General features: G+C 46.2%; 1 protein-coding gene across 4 annotated transcripts in view; it reads right to left on the reverse strand.

Annotated features, from left to right (window-relative positions):
* BICD2 (BICD cargo adaptor 2) overlaps positions 1-14,792 on the reverse strand; it is an 80,940-nt gene extending 66,148 nt beyond the window's left edge. For 2 of the 4 annotated variants that reach the window (XM_033140886.1, XM_033140884.1), the window contains exon 1: positions 14,393-14,792. In XM_033140886.1, coding sequence (XP_032996777.1) covers positions 14,393-14,632 — 240 coding nt within the window. In that variant the 5' untranslated portion in view covers positions 14,633-14,792. Of the gene's footprint in view, positions 1-12,451; positions 12,605-14,392 lie in introns of those variants that run through there. The other 2 variants (XM_033140885.1, XM_033140887.1) reach the window with 2 other exon arrangements.
* Between the last annotated feature and the right edge of the window lie 3,658 nt (positions 14,793-18,450).

An 18,450-nucleotide genomic window follows, 5' to 3' on the forward strand; every position in this document is an offset into this window, starting at 1 on the left:
TTTAGCCAGAGTTCACACTCAGCTTTGAAACATTAGTCCTATCCCAATTCCCACTGCTTACAAACTGCACTATTGCAAGCTAACCCCTTGTTAACATCAGAGGTGGCTGACCATTTCTCAGGTTCAAAGGGCCACACTGAGGGCTCGTCAATCCCCCCAAGAGCCACATGCTAGACGTGGGTATGGCTTCCTCTTTCCCGAGCATCTAATGCCACCTATATTTCCTGAAATTCTAAGGCCTTCTTGCAGTATGGTTGTTCTGTAGGGATGGAACAGTGTAGCAGGTCTAGAAAATCACCCATTGACTGGGGTTGGGAGTCTTACATCTGTGGGATGGGTGGGTGGGTCAGCTGTGCGTGCAGTTTCTCTATTCCTGATGTCTCGGCTTATGCTCACATTCCTCCTTTCCAAAGATGTTCAGTCCTTCACCGCCACTCTAAACCCTATGATTGCAAACTCTTTCAGGCACAGGCTTGTCAGTCGCTGACACTGTCAGTTACGTTACGGCAGTTAATTATTATTATATAGCCTCAAAGTTAATTAGGGCATAAAAACAACAACAGGCAGATTAAAACAAAACCATTGTTAAAGCATACATGTATCAGTCAACAATATATATATGAAATAAGGCATTTCATAGCTGCCAGAGGATGTAACACCACAGTGCAGGTACCGTGTTTCTCCTAAAATAAGACACCGTCTTATATTTTTTTTTGCTCAAAAAAACACAGTATGGCTTATTTTCAGGGGATGTCTTATTTTAACCGTGTCGCATCGGTACGCTGCATAGCCACGCCTCCCCAGGCTGTTTTAATGGGAGGTACCACGTCACTATGGCTTATTTTCAGGGTATGGCTTATTTTTGGGGAACGGCTTATATTTCGCAAATGCATAGAAATCCTGCTATGGCTTATTTTATGGCTATGTCTTATTTTAGGAGAAACAGGGTAACATCTACTATTGTTTCCAGCATCAGCAAAAGGCCATGTAGTTCAATGCACAGCATCTGTCTTGCATGTAGAAGATCCCAGGTTCAATCTCCAGGTAGGGAAGGCAGAGACCCCTGCCTGAAATCCTGGAGAACTGCTGCCAGTCAGAGTAGGCAGAACTGAGGTAGAGTCTGACTCTGTATAAGGCAGCTTCCTATGTTCCTATCCGCTGGTTCAAACAGTTTGCATAACCCACCAGGAACACACAAGCAGAAAATGGGAGTATGGCTGCAATCCTCAACTACCGGTAATTTACTAGGGAGCAAGTCTCAGGGAACTCAGTAAACACAGTGGCGGAGCTTCATTCTCCGGCACCAGGGGCGGGGAGCAGGCGGGGCAGGGGCTGGCACGCATCCGCAGGGGCATGGCGCACGTTCTGGGGCGGAGCGTGCAGCCTGTGGGGGTGAAGCACCCAGCACGGGCGAGGGGGCAGCCGCGATGGAACCCCACCGGGATCGCGCCGATGGGGGGCGGTGCGCTCCCATCGCCCCCACCTTCCTCCGCCCCTGAGTAAACAAGCACAGGTACATCATGCCTACAAGTATTCTGAAGCCAGGGAACCTCTCCTCAATCCAAGAGCTGCATTCCTTTAAAGGCAACACCTCAAGAGCGGCCAGAGCAATGGATGTGGCTCTCACCTTTTGTACAGTAAGCTACATTCCAGCCATACAAAAGCAGAAGGTGCACACACATCTGTGTCACCTCCATTGAGGCGAGCAAGAGGCATTGTCAAAGTCGAAGGACACATTCCACCCAGCAAAATCAATGAAGGAGGATTCAGGGCTTGGAGGGGTGGCGAGCATAGTCTGGGGAGAATCCCAAGGACTAGAGAGGCATACAACCATTTTTTAAAATAAAAACTCACTTCAGCTAAGTGAACTTTGCTTATTCTAGTTATTCAGAAAACTGCAGTAAAAATTTAAAAGTCGTACCTTGGTTGTCAAATGCCCTGGAACTCAGACGTTTTGGCTCCCGAACGCCGCAAGCCTGGAAGTGATTGCTCCGGTTTGCGAATGTTCTTTTGGAACCTGAACGTCCGGCGGGGATTCCGCGGCTCCTGCAGCCAATCAGAAGCCGTGATTTGGTTTTCGAACGTTTTTGGGAGTCGAACGGACTTCCGGAACATATTCAGTTTGGCTTCCAAGGTACGACTGTTCTTGTTTATACCAATGTAACATGAAGATAGAGGAAGGGCTTGTTTAATACAGCATATACACGATTACATGGAAACTTTCCCCTAGGACATTTGCCCAGCCATTATCTAACAATTCATTTTCTTTTCTTTTCTATTTATAAACATCTTTCCCCCCCATAAATAATTATAATCTCATACAGCAAGCTACCATACAACTAGCAAGGGCGTACTGATTTAATTATGCTCCAAGGAAACACAGACATTATTTTATTCTCCCCTGGGCCCCCCTTTCCTACTAGCAAAGTTCAAATTCAATGAATCAGCCTATGGCAAAAAAAGTCTGCAATAAATAAATAAAAGCAAAATAGCCAGCAGGAATAATGTCCTGGGGGTGGGGTGGAATTCTCCTCCCACATCAGCCCGTTTACTTCTTGCAAGATCGGCAGCTTCTCGCTACCAAGGATCCAGTCAGAGTCTACCGGTAATTCTTTTTTTGTTTTTTGCTGTGAGAATCGCTTAGATGCCAAAGTTTATTTGTGCCCTTGCTTGTGTTAAAGTTTTCATAGATCATATTCCAAATCCATGCTATAGTCTTCTCTGTTGCTCAGCTACCATTCTGCCAGAAGTGGAGAGGCAAAGAAAAACAGAGAGAGAGAGAGAGAGAGAGAGAGAGAGAGAGAGCCCAGACAAATGCCTGGAGAATGAATCACCCACTGGAAGTCGCCTTATGCCCCTGCAGTGTAACTGATTAGTCATAACCTCACATACAGTAGAATGGGAACAGAAAATGGTGAAGCTATTCACTGCACCCCGCCCCCAGCTGCTCCTTGCCACCCTCTGCTCAGAAGGAGGCTATTTTCACATCACATGGCTTCAGCTCACAAAAATGTGAGCCTTCAAATACAGGCTTTCAGGGAAATTCAGCTATTGTGCAATTAGCCTGAAAGCAAAGGTTGGCACTGGCCTGGGTGCCAATCTGCTCCCAGGACAAGGTTTTAAGGCTTTGTGTACTGATCAGGTAAATAATGAGTAAATAGTGAGTGAATTGTTGTTGTTGTTGTTGTTTAGTCGTGTCTGACTCCTCAATCTTTCCCAACATCAGGGTCTTTTCCAGGGAATCTTCTCTTCTCATGAGGTGGCCAAAGTATTGGAGCCTCGGCTTCAGGATCTGTCCTTCCAGTGAGCACTCAGGGCTGATTTCCTTCAGAATGGATAGGTTTGATCCTCTTGCGGTCCATGGGACTCTCAAGAGTGAGTGAATAGATACGCTTTAAAGAGCAAATGGAAGCTCAACACAGCTGGTGCTTGATGTATTTCGGAAATGAGTTCCCTCCACAAGCTGAGGGCCAACATGGACATAGAGAAGGCTGTCCTACAAGCTGCCACAAAAACAAATCTCTGCAAGCCGTGGCGTAACTAATGGGGTCTCCCCTGAAAATATTACATGTACAGGCAGATCTATATGGGAGAAAGTGTTATTTCAGATAATCTACACCTGCAGAGGTAACCAGGGTGGGTGGCCTTTTGCATGGTGGTCCCCAGCCTATGAAATAAACCTTCCACTGAAAGACAGCAGACATGTACTGTAATGAGCTTCTAATTGCTCTTCAAAACATCATCTAATTATTTAAACTTTCCATGGCCTCCAAATCCAATTGAATGATTCCCAGTTACTGTAATTGTGATAGGTTGCTTTTGCTGGATCGTATTAATTGCATACTCCATTTTTTGTTTTGCATTGGATTGCTTTATTGTAATGTCTACCGCACCTTGGTATAAATGCTTTAAATAAATATTAAAGGCATAGTCATTTTAAGACACAAAGTTGTTTCAGATATAATACATTTTACAGTCTCCAATTAGGCAGGTCACCTAAAAAGAACGAGCAGAGGATATAGGGCAAGTTGTGCAGATGCTGGTGAAAGTATCCCAACACATTGGGGATGGGTAAAAAGGTTGGGTCTTAAAGCTCAGTTTCAGGCCATCTGCAAAATTATTTGGGGCTTCTTTATATTTCTTCTTGGTTTTGCTCAGGTTGCAGTAACAATTCTCCTCCAAGAAAACATTCTGCTTCTTGGCGACTCTCCATCATAAGAGTCCAGGCTCTGAGCAATTGACCCCACTGAATGTGGAGTAAAAGGGCAAGGTGGATGGGGGCAGAGAAAGGCCAAAAACATTCTTATTTTACACATTTAAGTGCAGAATCCTATATACTCAGAAGATAAGTCTAACTGAATTCAATACAGCTTAGCTCCAGATAAGTGGGTATTGGATTGCAGCCTAAGAGAATGCTACCCGTGCATAAATAAAAGAAAATGTTCACAATATGCAGGCTAACTGGTTCTTCTAGACATCCTGCACAAGAAAAACTGGAATACATGAAGCAAATTAGCTCCTTCGATTGTAAACAAAGTTTTTAGAAAATAAAAACTTATCAGTTTGCCTCAGCCCCTCTATTGTTCTTTATTATTAGGGGGGGAGGGATGACACAGGGAAAAAAGTATTTGTTTGCGCAGCCAAAATGAGACAGGCACTTCAGAAAGAAGAGGAGGAGACTGACAGCCCACAGGTTTGCTCAAGAGAATTGGATTGTGCCCTAAATGTTATAAACAACAGCTTTTCAAGAGCTTAAACAAATAAAATCCCTGGTGGATTGGGCCCCATGCCACATTCAGCATGTGCTTGCAATAAAATAAAACCCTGCCTTATAATTTTAAAGATTTTTCAAAAACAGCTTGCAAATAAATTCTAGGAACATACTAAGGTTAACATGATTCACATAAAATACAATCCCGTGGAACATCAGAAATATAAAAACAGCGAAAGCATTTTAAATAAGATCTAAAACAGAACCAACAAATTTACTGCAGATTAAAGAAGAGAGCAGTTGGGCCGGGGTGGTGGTGAGGGGACAACTATTGGCATGGCACCAAACACTCCAGTCTAGGCACTAGTGCCTAACGCAGCATGAGGCAAGTGGTGCAAGATACAGCATTGCAAGTTGAGGTGCCACCACCAGCCAGTCCCCTTCCGCAGTCACCATCCACTTCATTTAAGAAGACATCGGGGACCCTTCAGACATGATCTCAGCTTAAGGGGAGCTACCTGGATTTCCTGCCCAATACATGAACCAAGACTTTGCCTTTTAGTAAACTACTGAACTAGCCTAGAATCATTCTCCTTAAAAGGGGTTGCTTTTGTTATAAGAATTTTAAGTTCTTATATATATAAAGTAGATGTTCATAAATGTACCAAGCAAACACATACAAATATGTAAATCACATGTCTGAAACCCACAGGAAAGTCCTGAAACCATTTTCTCTCTCCCAAAATGACCTCAAATATTTCTCTGCAAGGTGGTAGGAAACGGGGGAAATCTCCCCATTGTCTCTTTCACGAATCCTGTCTTAAGGGCACATTTAAGATATGAATAGGGTGTAAGCCTGTGACCTGGATTTAGGAACTGAATAACAAAAGAGTGGCCAGGATGCCCAGGTAATCCAATCAAGCAACCTAGCAGACAAGAGAAATAAACAACGCACTCAGATTTCTGTTGTAGTCCGCCCCTTCAGTGATGTATGTACGATGTTCAGTGATGTATGTACGATGCTTCTGGGGGTGGTCTGGAGTTTGAGCGTGGGCAGGGCTGATGCTAGGGTTTTTTGCGCCCTAGACGAGATCACCTTCTGGCGCCCCCCCCCCCGCCAATCCCTAGCACCGGCCCTGCGGAGAAGCCCAATTTCGGGCTGCTCCCCTTCCCCGTCACTCTGCCGCTGGCAGAGGGGGCGAAGAAGCCCGATTTAGGGCTGCTCCCCACTCCTCAACTACTCTGCAGCTGGCGGAGCAGCACCGGGCGGCGGGGGGGCAGGCTGGCCAGCGCCCCCTCCATTTTGGCGCCCTAGGCAACTGCCTAGTTCGCCTAAATGGACGCGCCGGCCCTGAGGGTGGGAAATTGTAAAAGTCTATATAAGGGTGGGCACACCTTTGTTCTGGGCCCCTCCACCCCTCCTGTGCGTGTGGGGGAGCACCCTGTTGCAACAGCTTTAATAAAGATCAGGCTTACTAGCTGCTTTGCTTCTCAATATTCTCTGGTTGGTCTCTGTTATTTACTCTTACTGATAGAGAACCTACAAAAGGCTCTTGGGTACCCCATAAGGGAAAAGGAGCAGTTTTTCCTCATAATGATTTCTACACTGGATGTATTTGGTCTTGCATGTTTGTTACACGGCGGAGCATTAAAAAACAAATTTGTACTTTCCTTAACTTAAGAAAGCTTCTTATCACATAATTTTGCTGAACATGAAGTTCTTTGCTATGTGGCCAGTTGGAATGAAAATGGCTTATTCTCTCCCCACCATGCCCCCCCCCCACTAAAATCAGCAAGACCTAAATGTATTTAGCTACGATGAGCTCTTTATCCACGCCCTTTCCCAATAACCACCTCAAATGTAAAGAGGAATGTGGGTTTTGAATTAGCAATAGGCCATTTCTGCAAAAGCTTTAAAAGGCTCTAGCCTCGTCTTCTAAGCCAACCACTCAATCTCATATATATGTATGTCTTACGATTGCATATCCCTTGCATTATAGAAATAAATAATTCAAAGTATTATCAGGTCTGCGCTAAGGAATCGAATCATGAGGATTACATCCACTGGCCTCACCATTGGCTAATCAGAAAGCAGTTCCAAACAGGAGGAACCAGTTTCAGTTTCAGTTTTCAGCAAGCTATAAATCTTGCAGACATCACTTAATACAGATCAAAGCACTAGGCAAAGGAGATAACCTCTTTTGAAGTCAGGGATTGCAGGCCTTTGTCCACCCCACCCCCAGTCCCCACCAAATGAATTGTGTCAAGACTGCAGATGATTAGGCTCTGCATACAATCCCTCTTTCAAGTCAAAGTTGACTCTGCAAAACCTCAGAGGAGTAACCCTGATTTGTATGTGGCTATCTCACATAGGGCCGGGTGCTTTTCTCCCTCCAACCAAAAGCAAAGGTTAAAAGGAACAGCTAAATCCTGGATTTACTTGGTGGCTTTTAGTGTTACTAACTTTCATGGCTGTACCAAAAAGGCATGAGTTAAAGAGGGGACTGTACCACATAGCTCTAAGCGCAGAATGAGGTTCACTCATGCAACAAGACTCTTCCCCCCCCCACTGTGTTCTGGAGGTTCCTCCAACCAGCCAGAGCAGACTTAGGGTTGCATGAGTGGACCTCACACCATGCACGCAACAACTTAGTAGAATCCCACCCAAAGAATCAAGAACATAGGACAAATGTTCACTTATCAGGAAAAATAGCACATGGGTATTGCACAACCTCTCCAGCACTCCCAACTCCACTACTGACCCTAACTGCTCCCCCCCATATATTCTTCTTTCTTCCTTGCTCTCTGCCAATCAAGTTCAACATTTATTGCAGATGCCTACTTGTTATCCTGTTTTGCAATTTGCAATTTTCATTCACAGAAAATGGGTTAGGGGCATTTAAAGCACAGAATTTGGATCTGGCTATCCAAACAAATCCATGTGACAAATGAGTCAAATCTTATTAGATAGCAAGCCCACACCTGACATTTTTCCTGCAAATGTTATATGTTTTGTTTCACACAATATTTGCACTGCTGCTAATTATAAGATGAGGTAAGCAAAGAATTCCTGAATCTAAAGCAGAATTCCTTTAAGGGGGGAAAATGAGAAACTACATCAATTGAAGAATGTATTTCCACAAGTAAGTGAGAGATCCTTTGTGTGGAAATAGGGGCAGTCCTTCTACAAAGATCAGACGAGGATAAGCAGAGAATCATCTTATCTCATGAACAGCTCTGGAAGTAGGTGATTCACCTAAAAGCCAGCTGGGAGCATTTCACACTTTATCGTTCCTCCATGGAAGTGATGGGACCTCATTTACAGATCTTCATGCACTGCAGCAAGCTTCTGCACCAAACAGGTTTTTGCATACAAACCTAGCCCAGCATGCACATGGCAAAACAGATGGTCTGTGCTGTCAAAAGTCTCTAAGATAGGGTATAGATTCCGTTAAATCTAATGTTGGGGAATGTGCACAGGGATCTAGTTAAGCCACTAGCTGCAGATTTTTTTTTTTATCCTGCACAAAGAGAACAACATGATGACTGTACAAGTTCTAGTTACATACTTTCTTCCTCAGAGGAAATAATACACATTTTTACAGGATGTTTCCATCTCTACTTATAACTGGATGAGGGCACATAAAATTTCAGGATGTAAAGCAGAGGCAAATACAGAGACAAAGAGAGAAAGAGAAATTACATTACAGTGGAATCTCAGGTTACGTACCATCCTCCTTACGAACGCTTCAGATAACGAACTCCGCTAACCCGGAAGTATATGCTCCTGGTTAAGAACTTTGCTCTGGGATGCGAGCGGAAGTCATGCGGCGGCAGCATGAGGCCCCATTAGTGAAAGCGCACCTCATGTTAAGAACAGTTTCAGGTTAAGAACGGAACTCTGGAACGAATTAAGTTCATAACCGGAGGTACCACTGTACAGACCTACCTTTCAACCATTAGATAACATGAGCGCAACAAATAGAGGAGGAATTTGATTCAGTACACATTTAAAGCCAAATCTATTGAATTCTTTCTTTCTGAAACACAGTTATCCTTCTAAATTTATACTCAGTCATATTTTGTGATGAAGTTCTCCAACCAAGGTTTACAAAAATGCATATATTAAGGGAAAGCATGCACAAAAATGAAAATATTAATTAAAATAACATGTGATGATGTTTAACATCTACATGAAACTGCTGGTTGGGATCACCTGAAGTCTTTGAGTACATTGCCAACAATATGCTGATGATGCACAGCTCTGCTTCTCCTTTATGTCTCAGGAGTGGCAGTGGATGAGCTGGACCAATGTCTTGCTTTGGTAATGAAATGGATGTATGTCAGTATACTGAAGCTCAATCCAGATAAAACTGAGACCAGATGGATGGGAGGTGTCCTGTTCTTGATGTGGTTACACTACTTCTGAAAGAGCAGATACATGGGAGGACTTCTGGATCCATCACTGCTGCTTGAGGCTTAAGTGGCATGGCAGCCTTTTCATCAACTCTGGCTCCTTTCTGGACAGGGATAGCCTAACTTCTGTTGTCAACACTCTGGTAACTTCTAGGTTAGGTAAAGGGACCCCTGACCATTAAGTCCAGTCGTGGACAACTCTGGGGTTGCGGCGCTCATCTCGCTTTACAGACCGAGGGAGCCAGCATACAGCTTCGAGCTCATGTGGCCAGCATGACTAAGCCGCTTCTGGCAAACCAGAGCAGCGCACGGAACTGCCATTTACCTTCCCACCGGAGTGGTACCTATTTATCTACTTGCACTTTGACATGCTTTTGAACTGCTAGGTGGGCAGGAGCAGGGACCGAGCAACAGGAGCTCACCCCATTGCGGGGATTTGAACTGCCGACCTTCTGATCGGCAAGCCCTAGGCTCTGTGGTTTAACCCACAGCGCCACCCACGTCCCTTAACCTCTAGTCACTGACTGTTGGAGTGGGGGTGGGGATTCCCATCCCAAGTTTTCTTCTTTAAAAATTTAGTACTTCTCCAAGCCTGCTAATACACCCCCGTCTTGTGCGTGGGTGGTACTTTCTTGGCCACATAAACAACGACACTCATGCTGGAGCATAATAAATAGATGGAATAACAAAACTAACATGGATGTCTTCACAAAAGGTCTGCTTCATTTTGTTTAATGACCCTGTACTTCTTTTTAAAATGTACTTGGCTGCCAAAGTCTGAAGAACCTGCTTTGTATGACAATCTCAAATTAGCAGAGTTATTGGATCTGACAATCTCCGTAAATGGTCTGCTTGTTTCTACAAAAAAATGCTGAGATGACTGGCCGCAGGACCCACATTTTCTTTTTAAAAAAGAAGGGATACTCCTAATTATATTGGCTTCATCCTACAGAACTTCCACAGGCACCAATTTTCAGTGTAGGGTATTGATGCCTTCAGAGGTCTGGTTCTCACATAATAGTAAACCAAACCATGGCTTAGCAACCATGCTGGCTTCTGGAGGAGACTGTGACTGTGTTTTGCTCCTCCTCCAGACATTCTGCTGTTGTGCTGTGCTGAACTAAGCATGGCTTGGCTTATAGCCTGAACATAGATTTGCGGTTTAGCACTCTCCAAAACAACAACAACCTTGTCCATTGTTTTACAGCTCATGGATTGCCTGGGAGAGCAAAACCATGAGCTTGGGTTCAGATGACATGCTAAGCCAAACCATGGCTTAGTGCAGCATCAGAACGAGGGAGGAGCAAAGTGTCTGTGATCTTCTCTCCAAGAGGCTGCATCTTTGTGGTAAGCCATGGTTTCACTTAGCATTGTGAGCAAATGAGGACAGAGTGATCAGATTTCACCTGTATGATTACATCACTATGCCATGTGTTGTGAGCACAGCCTAAATACCGTCATTCACGTTGAGTTTGGAAACCAAAGAGAATAAGGTTCTCTACTTCATACCCTCAGCAACTTCTATTGTGGAAGACGTGCAACTTCTAAAGCCAACATTCCTGTGGAGCAACCTAATCCCCACTATGATCAGGCAAATTTACTTCTGTGTACAAGATAATACTAAAAATCTTCTAAGTAAACTTATATTTAAAAAAAGGTTCGGAGGTGGGAGGCATAGCCATTAAATAGGTTTCCTCCCACCCACCGCAAAAGCCTGTTCAGCATACATCTGTTAAAGATTTAGTCAATCTCTAATGGGATCCAGATTCCTCCATAACATCATAAAGGTCTACAAAACTATAATTTCCCCAATGCCAGCCCATAGACAATCAGTCCTTGCATCAACACTGTGTACCAGTATATACTTCAGGTTTTTAAAAATGCTGCACAAACAAAAACTGAATTCTGTCAATCATGCAAATTTAGAGCATGTGCTTATAATCTGCTTATTTTTGCGTAACATATTCCAGTTCTAGTAGTCAGATGAAAGGGCAAAGAGCTAAGAAAGGGATGCTGTATTGAGTGTATTCCTATGCTTTGATCACTGAAATCCCTCTTCCCCTCCTCCTATCAAGCCACAAAAAGTCCTCACATCTGTGCTCATGTTAATGGATGCAGATGCTCCATTAGCACAAGGTACAGAATAGAAGGGGTGGAGAACAGAGAGCAAAGAGAGATTAAACTGTTTTGACACATACAAACGCATTCCCTATATAATAACTTTCCCCATGATTCCATATTAGCATTTCCAGACATACCCACAAGTCCACAGACATGCATTTCCAGCAATGTAAAAATATCTGAAAACGTGTACAGCTTTAAATGGGTCCTGAAAGACACGCTGCTTTAATTAATGTGGACAATATTAAGCACATTGCTATAAACCAGGTTTCATTACGAAACTGCATCAGCAAAGGGATTTGCAGTATCTAATTAAATCAACACTGATTTTGCTCTCTTAAGGAGACATTTAAGTTGGCCCTGCACTGCTGCCCTCACTACTGCCACATTTCAGGGAATTTTTAGTATGGGGCCACCAATGGGGGCACCCACATGACCATAATCACAGAGCAGGTTTTTTTCTTATGCTGCCACATCAGCAGGTGCATTGCATTTTAGGGTCAATCAAGACTGTAGGTGGCCACCACCGACGAGGGTTCAGCATTGCTCCCATTCAAAAGCAGCACTGCCGTCTATCCGCCACTAAAATGCATTTAGTGGCAGCATGAATGGTTCAAATTGGTGAGAAGAGTTTCAAAGTTCCTATGGCTCTCAGCTGGTACAAGTGTTAGAAACTCAGATATATAAGCTAAACGCCAAATGGCACTTTAAACCTGGGTCGCAGTCACCACAATTGAATGTGTAGGTACCTCTTTCTTTCTTTTTGCAATGAAATATGATGTTATCGTTGTTGTCATTCATTTCCTTTCTATACCACTATATATATCTCAAAGTGGTTTACAACACATTAAAACATCAAATAAAACAATCCAGAAGAAACGAATTCAAGCTTCAAGGAAAATATTTCAGAACCTTCTCTAGGGGACATTTTGCTTTTCCCATATTTATTTACCTACTTTATTGAGCTGCCCCACAGCAGAAGTACTCTAGGAAGCCAGTGTGGTGTAGTGGTTACAGTATCAGACTAGAATCTGGAAGATCAGGGTTCAAATCCCCACTCACAAAGCTCACATGGGCCAGTCACAGCCTCCTAACCTACCTCAGAGGGTTGTTGTAGAGATTAAATGAGAAGGGGGAGAACCATGTACTCCTTGGATGAAAAGGTGGGATAAAAAAATGTAATAAATAAGCCCTTCTGCTTACCTTCTCAAGAAAGCTGGGGGAGCCAGCCAGATAGAAATGTCAGTCGTTAACTTGGCATCCAGAGATCTCCATGTGGTCGCCATTGGCACAGGGCCCGACTGATGCCTAGCAACTTACTGCAAGCATGTCATGCCAGGGCAAAAAGGTCTGTTCTCTGAATCCCTCAAATACACCCCTCTAAGTTTTTTCTAGTTAGCCACTTCCAAACCACATCCAAGAGATAAGTCTCCCCCTTCCTAATTCACCACTCCACACAACTGAAATGACAAAGAAAACAGTCAGAATTTGCGTATCATGCCACCCCAATATGCACTGTTGCAGTCTTTCCCTTACTCTTTCCTCCTTCCTATCATGTTGTTGAGTAGAACAAGAGAAAAATGAAGCTACGGTACTTTAATTCCTCAGCCCCAACCAGTGTCCCCAACAGGATGGAAGAACTACATTTGTTTGCACAATAAAAAATTTCAAAGCACAACTAAAAAGTTAAACAACCCATGTCCCAGAGTTGAAAACCTAGTACCTGATAAAACAACACACAAAACATTATAAACCATAGGCACCCACTCTTCCATTACAGTTTGTGATTACAGAAATGAACTGAGAACAGTGGAGAGGCAAGGAGCTGCACGAGAGGCCTTTACTGCTTCTGTGAAACAGACGATTGGTAAAAAGCATGTATAACTAGAAACATACAATGGGCCAGCACAAGAAAAACAATATTTCAGATTCTTAGGGGCCAGGCTTGCACAGAGCCAAACAGTATTTCAAAATTGTAGGGTGATTCTCAAAGTGCCCAAGCAATCAAGATAGCAGGCTTTCTGACGCCTTCTGAATCTACTCAGTGATCTCTGATCAGTTTATGCTGGCACATGCGATACGCCTAATATTAATTCTTCAAATATTAATGTTACAATCTCTGAGCGAAGAAAACTTATCTAATGAACTCTTAACTGAGCCATTTAAGATTCAGATTAGTTTCTGCACAAATGTCAAGCAATATCGTTAATCCTGCAAATTCATGCTTCCAAAACATCAAAACTCTGCATCAGCCAGTTGGCGTGGGCAGAAATAATTTAATTCCCTCCAGGTCTGGCAGAGGCCTATCCTGGGTTCCCTCCCAGGGGATATTCAACAACAAGGCAGGCACAAGAGATCCCTGCAAAGGGGGAAGGAAAGGAAACGACACGACGGTCTCTGGTGGACAGATGTCACCCGAGCCCAAGAGTATTAATCTCAAAATATCCTCTGTCCGGCACATTTCACGGCAGTGCAAGAAGATATGGCAGATGTCACAGGAAGGGCACGGTGCATTAGAGAGGCGCAGACATTGCCGAGCTGCCCCTTTAAGGGGGATGCAAGGCGTGACGCCAGCAAAAGGGGGAGGACCAAAGGCTCCGGGTCGGCTTCTTTCTGTGACACTGCATCGCGGGGGCCGGGGAGAGAGAAGGCTGGTGCGCCGCCCGCGAGCTGGGCGAATCCAAAAGGCGAGGCGCGCACCCGCAGACCTTCCCAAGCCAGGGGGAGGGTTTGCAAGGCGCTGCATTCGCCACGCGCCCGGCACGCACTGGCGAGCCAGGCCCAGCTGGCCTTTGCGATCGTGGGAACGGGGCTGCTCGGGAAGCCTTCGCGCCTAGGCGCGCGCTCCCCATAACACCCACTACTTCCCCCTGAAAACGTTAATCCACAGAATGCACACGTCTCCACAAGCAAGCAGACAGGCAGGGGAGCCTTGTGCGCTGGATCCTCGATTGTGAGCTAACCATTAGCCCATGCTGCCTGCTATATTTATTCCCGCAAAAAGCAGCCGGCGTTCAGCACAGTCCCCCTCTCCCCTGCATCGCGCACCGCCTCCTCGCGCCCGCTAAACCCCATTAGATACGCCGCCGCCGCAGCTGTTGCTACCGCACGACCCCCGCAAAATGAAGAAAGCGCCGCCCTCACCTCCTTCAGCTGCTCCATCTCGGTGCGGATGGTCTCGTACTCCAGCTCCAGCTCCTCATACTGCTGCTTGAGCTGCTGCTTCTCCTCCAGCACCGCCAGCCCGTACTCGGCAGCCTGGATCTTCTCGCGGGTGGTTTCGCCCAGCTCCTGGAAGAGCCGCTTGATCTCGGTGCGGAGCCACTCGGGCCCCGACTCCATCACCAGCTTGGCGTAGTCCTCTTCTTCGACGGCTAGAGACATCTTGGCGGGGGCGAGGCTGCTCAGAGTGCCGGGTGGTGGTGCGTCTCCAGACGGGAGTTAGGAGAAGGGAGGAAATGCGGCAGAGCGCGAGAGAAGCAGGATGGATCCGGCGGTGGCGGCGGCAGCAGCAGCAGCAGCAACGCCGCCCCGCTCCCTGCAGCCTTTAAGACCAGGCGACCCCCCAAGCTGCCATGCCCCTCTCTTCGCCAGCGCCCCTAGTCCTGGCTGCCATGAAATGGGCAGGCTTCTTGCGCCCCTGGTCCCCCGCGCCAGCGAACCGGCGGCTCCTTTACACCATGATTCCTGCGCCCTCTTCCTCTTGCTGCTGCTGCTGCTGCTGCTCGTCTAGCTTAGGGAATGTGGGGAAACCGCAGTGAAATCATTCAAAAGGAACGGCCAGTCAGTCGCCCCGAGGCATTGTAGGGCTTGTAGTCCCGGCTCCTCCGAGGCCGAGCAGGTCGCTGCGCCTCGAAGACTACGAGTCCCACAATGCAGAGGGAGGAGAGCCCCAGATGGAAGCCTGGCCCTGCCCTCTTGAAAGAATTCTTGGAGCAGGGGAAGAACCTGGCAGCGGGCGCTGTTGTTCGTCATCGGCTGCGCTGGAAGGCGCTTGAGCGCTGCCCCCTGCAGGCCGTGCCCAGAACTGCCTGGCGTTTGCGCTACGTTGCAGGAGGATGGCCTGTTGTCTTGCAGCAAATACATATAGTACATACCAGGGCTCTGTTCTGTTAGACATCCTTCCTTCCTTCCCCACAGTGGCTACCGGCATTGTTCATGGCACCAATAACGCTGAAATCCTGCGGGCGTTGCCAGCAGTGGGCTTTTTGCCTAGCCTGGTTGCAGAGAATAGCTGGGGAGGAACCTTAGGGGCAGGGCTAGAGCTGGCCCACAGTTGAGGCAGGGTGAAGCAGTTGCCTCAGGCAAGGGAAACACAAGAGGCAGCTTCCCGTGTACCCACCCCCCTGCTTCCAGAGAAGCTTGGTGAGAGGGAAAACCCGGCGAAAGGAAGGCATTCTGGCATTCCACTTTGCTGCTGCTCTCCCACTGCCCCTAGGGACAGAGAGGCCAGTGCCAAAGCTGTCTGGAACACCCTCTCTCACTGAGTTTCCCTGGTGGAGTTTGTCCCCTGACAAGGCTTTGCAAGGAGTTTTCCTTGAAGCATTTGCAAAGGCTCATGCCCCCTCCCCCAACACACCATTGCAGGGGTGGCAATGGGATTTTTTTTGCCTCAGGTGCAAAAATGCCTCACTCCACCCCTGGGCAGGGCTGAAGCCTGGATTTAATTGGGGCCTGAGCAAGGTGCCTCCTGGGCTCCCCTCTCCATAATATCCTGCCTTCCTTCCCCCACCCCCAGTTTACCAGGCAGCTGGGACAGGACAGGCTTCCCTTTTTCAACATTTTTGCTGGGGAGGTAGAGCTCAGCTTGGCATTGTGAAGTGATGCAAACCATCCTACCAGGTGAGGCGGCAGCAGCTTGCGGCCTTCATTTCCCCAAGATTGCCTCTGGGTTCTGCTAGGTAAAGGTAAAGGGGCCCCTGACCATCAGGTCCAGTCGTGTCCGACTCTGGCTCATCTCGCTCTATAGGCCGAGGGAGCCAGCATTTGCCCGTAGACAGCTTCCGGGTCATGTGGCCAGCATGACAAAGCCGCTTCTGGTGAACCAGAGCAGCGCACGGAAACGCCGTTTACCTTCCCGCTGGAGCGGTCCCTATTTATCTACTTGCACTTTGACGTGCTTTCGAACTGCTAGGTGGGCAGGAGCTGGGACCAAGCAACAGGAGCTCACCACATGGCAGGGATTCGAACCGCCAACCTTCTGATCAGCAAGCCCTAGACCAGGCATAGGGAACCTTCGGCTCTCCAGATGTTTTGGCCTACAACTCCCATGATCCCTAGCTAACAGGACCAGTGGTCAGGGATGATGGGAATTGTAGTCCAAAACATCTGGAGAGCCGAAGGTTCCCTATGCCTGCCCTAGACTCTGTGGTTTAACCCACAGCGCCACCTGCTACATCAGGCCAAATGGGAGTAAATGTCATTATCACGTTGGCATCCCACTACACTGGGGGCCACAGGCATTCTGAGGAAATGGAGGTGGCAGGGGCCATCAGGCTTTCCCACAGCTCCATAATGTTGGCTAGTGCACCACCACCCCTCCACTTTAATAAAATGAAGAAAAAGCATCGTCAGTGACTCCAGCAATCTACTCTCTCATATGTACACTTAAGACCTTTCAATTTACCCAGCACTTTTTTGACAGGAAAAAAAGTTGTTATCTGCTAACAACCTTTTGGTCGTAGTATATTATTCTTATACTTACTTTTGGGGGGGATTGTACACCACATTGATATAGAATCATAGAGTTGGAAGAGACCACAAGGCCCATCCAGTCCAACCCCCTGCCAAGCAGGAAACACCATCAAAGCATTCCTGACAGATGGCTGTCAAGCCTCTGCCTAAAGACCTCCAAAGAAGGAGACTCCACCACACTTCTTGGCAGCAAATTCCACTGTCGAACAGCTCTTACTGTCAGGAAGTTCTTCCTAATGTTTAGGTGGAATCTTCTTTCTTATAGTTTGAATCCATTGCTCCGTGTCCGCTTCTCTGGAGCAGCAGAAAACAACCTTTCTCCCTCCTCTATATGACATCCTTTGATATATTTGAACATGGCTATCATATCACCCCTTAACCTTCTCTTCTCCAGGCTAAACATACCCAGCTCCCTAAGCCGTTCCCCATAAGGCATCGTTTCCAGGCCTTGGACCATTTTGGTTGCCCTCCTCTGGACACGTTCCAGCTTGTCAGTATCCTTCTTGAACTGTGGTGCCCAGAGTGGCTTACAAGTTTTTAATATAAATAAATACATAAACTTTTCTATCACAAAACTGGTGCTGATGCCAGATCTGTGGGAGTAAAGTTATTTGTCAGTTGTATCCCAAATTCCTTCCAAGAAGCTTGGAGCAGCAGCATTACAACCTCACAAAAACTTTGTGAGAGTGGTCAGGCTGAGAAAGCCCTAGGCAACCCAGTGGGCCTCATAGCGGAACAGAGCTTTTAATCAGAGTTTCCCATAGAAACTATTCTGCCAGTGGAGGAACATAAGAAGTGAGGTCCCCTGATGATGCTTTTTAATATTTGTTCATAAATGTTCTAGAGTTAGGGGTCAGTGGTAAGGAGGCTAGGTTTGCTTACGACACCAGGATAGTGAAAACGCTAAAAAGATTGTGAAGAACTCCAACAGGATCTATGGAATTCATTCCCACAAGGCAGCAATGGCCACCAACTTGGATGGCTTCAGTATAAAATTAGATAAATTCATACTGTCAAAGGCAGTATGCTTCTCAATACCAGTTACTGGAAACCACAAGAGGGGGAAGTGCTGTTGAACTCAGTTCCTGCCTTCCCATTGGCATATGGTTGGCCACTGGACTATACACACACACACATTTGTATGCCGCCTTTTTACAATTCAAACCATGCTCAAAGCAGATTACAGCATGTAAAAAATGCAAAACTACAACATAAAAAAGTAGATGGGCAACTGGTCAGATTGGTTGGGGCTATTCTAATGTTTTTACCTCTCCAAACTGGAGGAATGGGCATTAAACTGGCAAAATAGTTTACTGAAGCAAATGCAACTCACCATTTTTCTTCTCATCAGAAATAATGGGCAGTGAACAGAAAAGTGCCAACCAAAACAAAAGAAAAAAAAAAACAATTATCCATTTTGAACACACCTGAAAATTAGATCACTCCTCATTTGCCCCACCTACTGCCAGGGGCTTTATAAAATGCTTTAATCATCCACCTTTCAATTA

This window comes from Lacerta agilis, chromosome 2 (genome assembly GCF_009819535.1).
Source record: "Lacerta agilis isolate rLacAgi1 chromosome 2, rLacAgi1.pri, whole genome shotgun sequence".
NCBI classification, from domain to species: Eukaryota; Metazoa; Chordata; class Lepidosauria; order Squamata; family Lacertidae; genus Lacerta; species Lacerta agilis.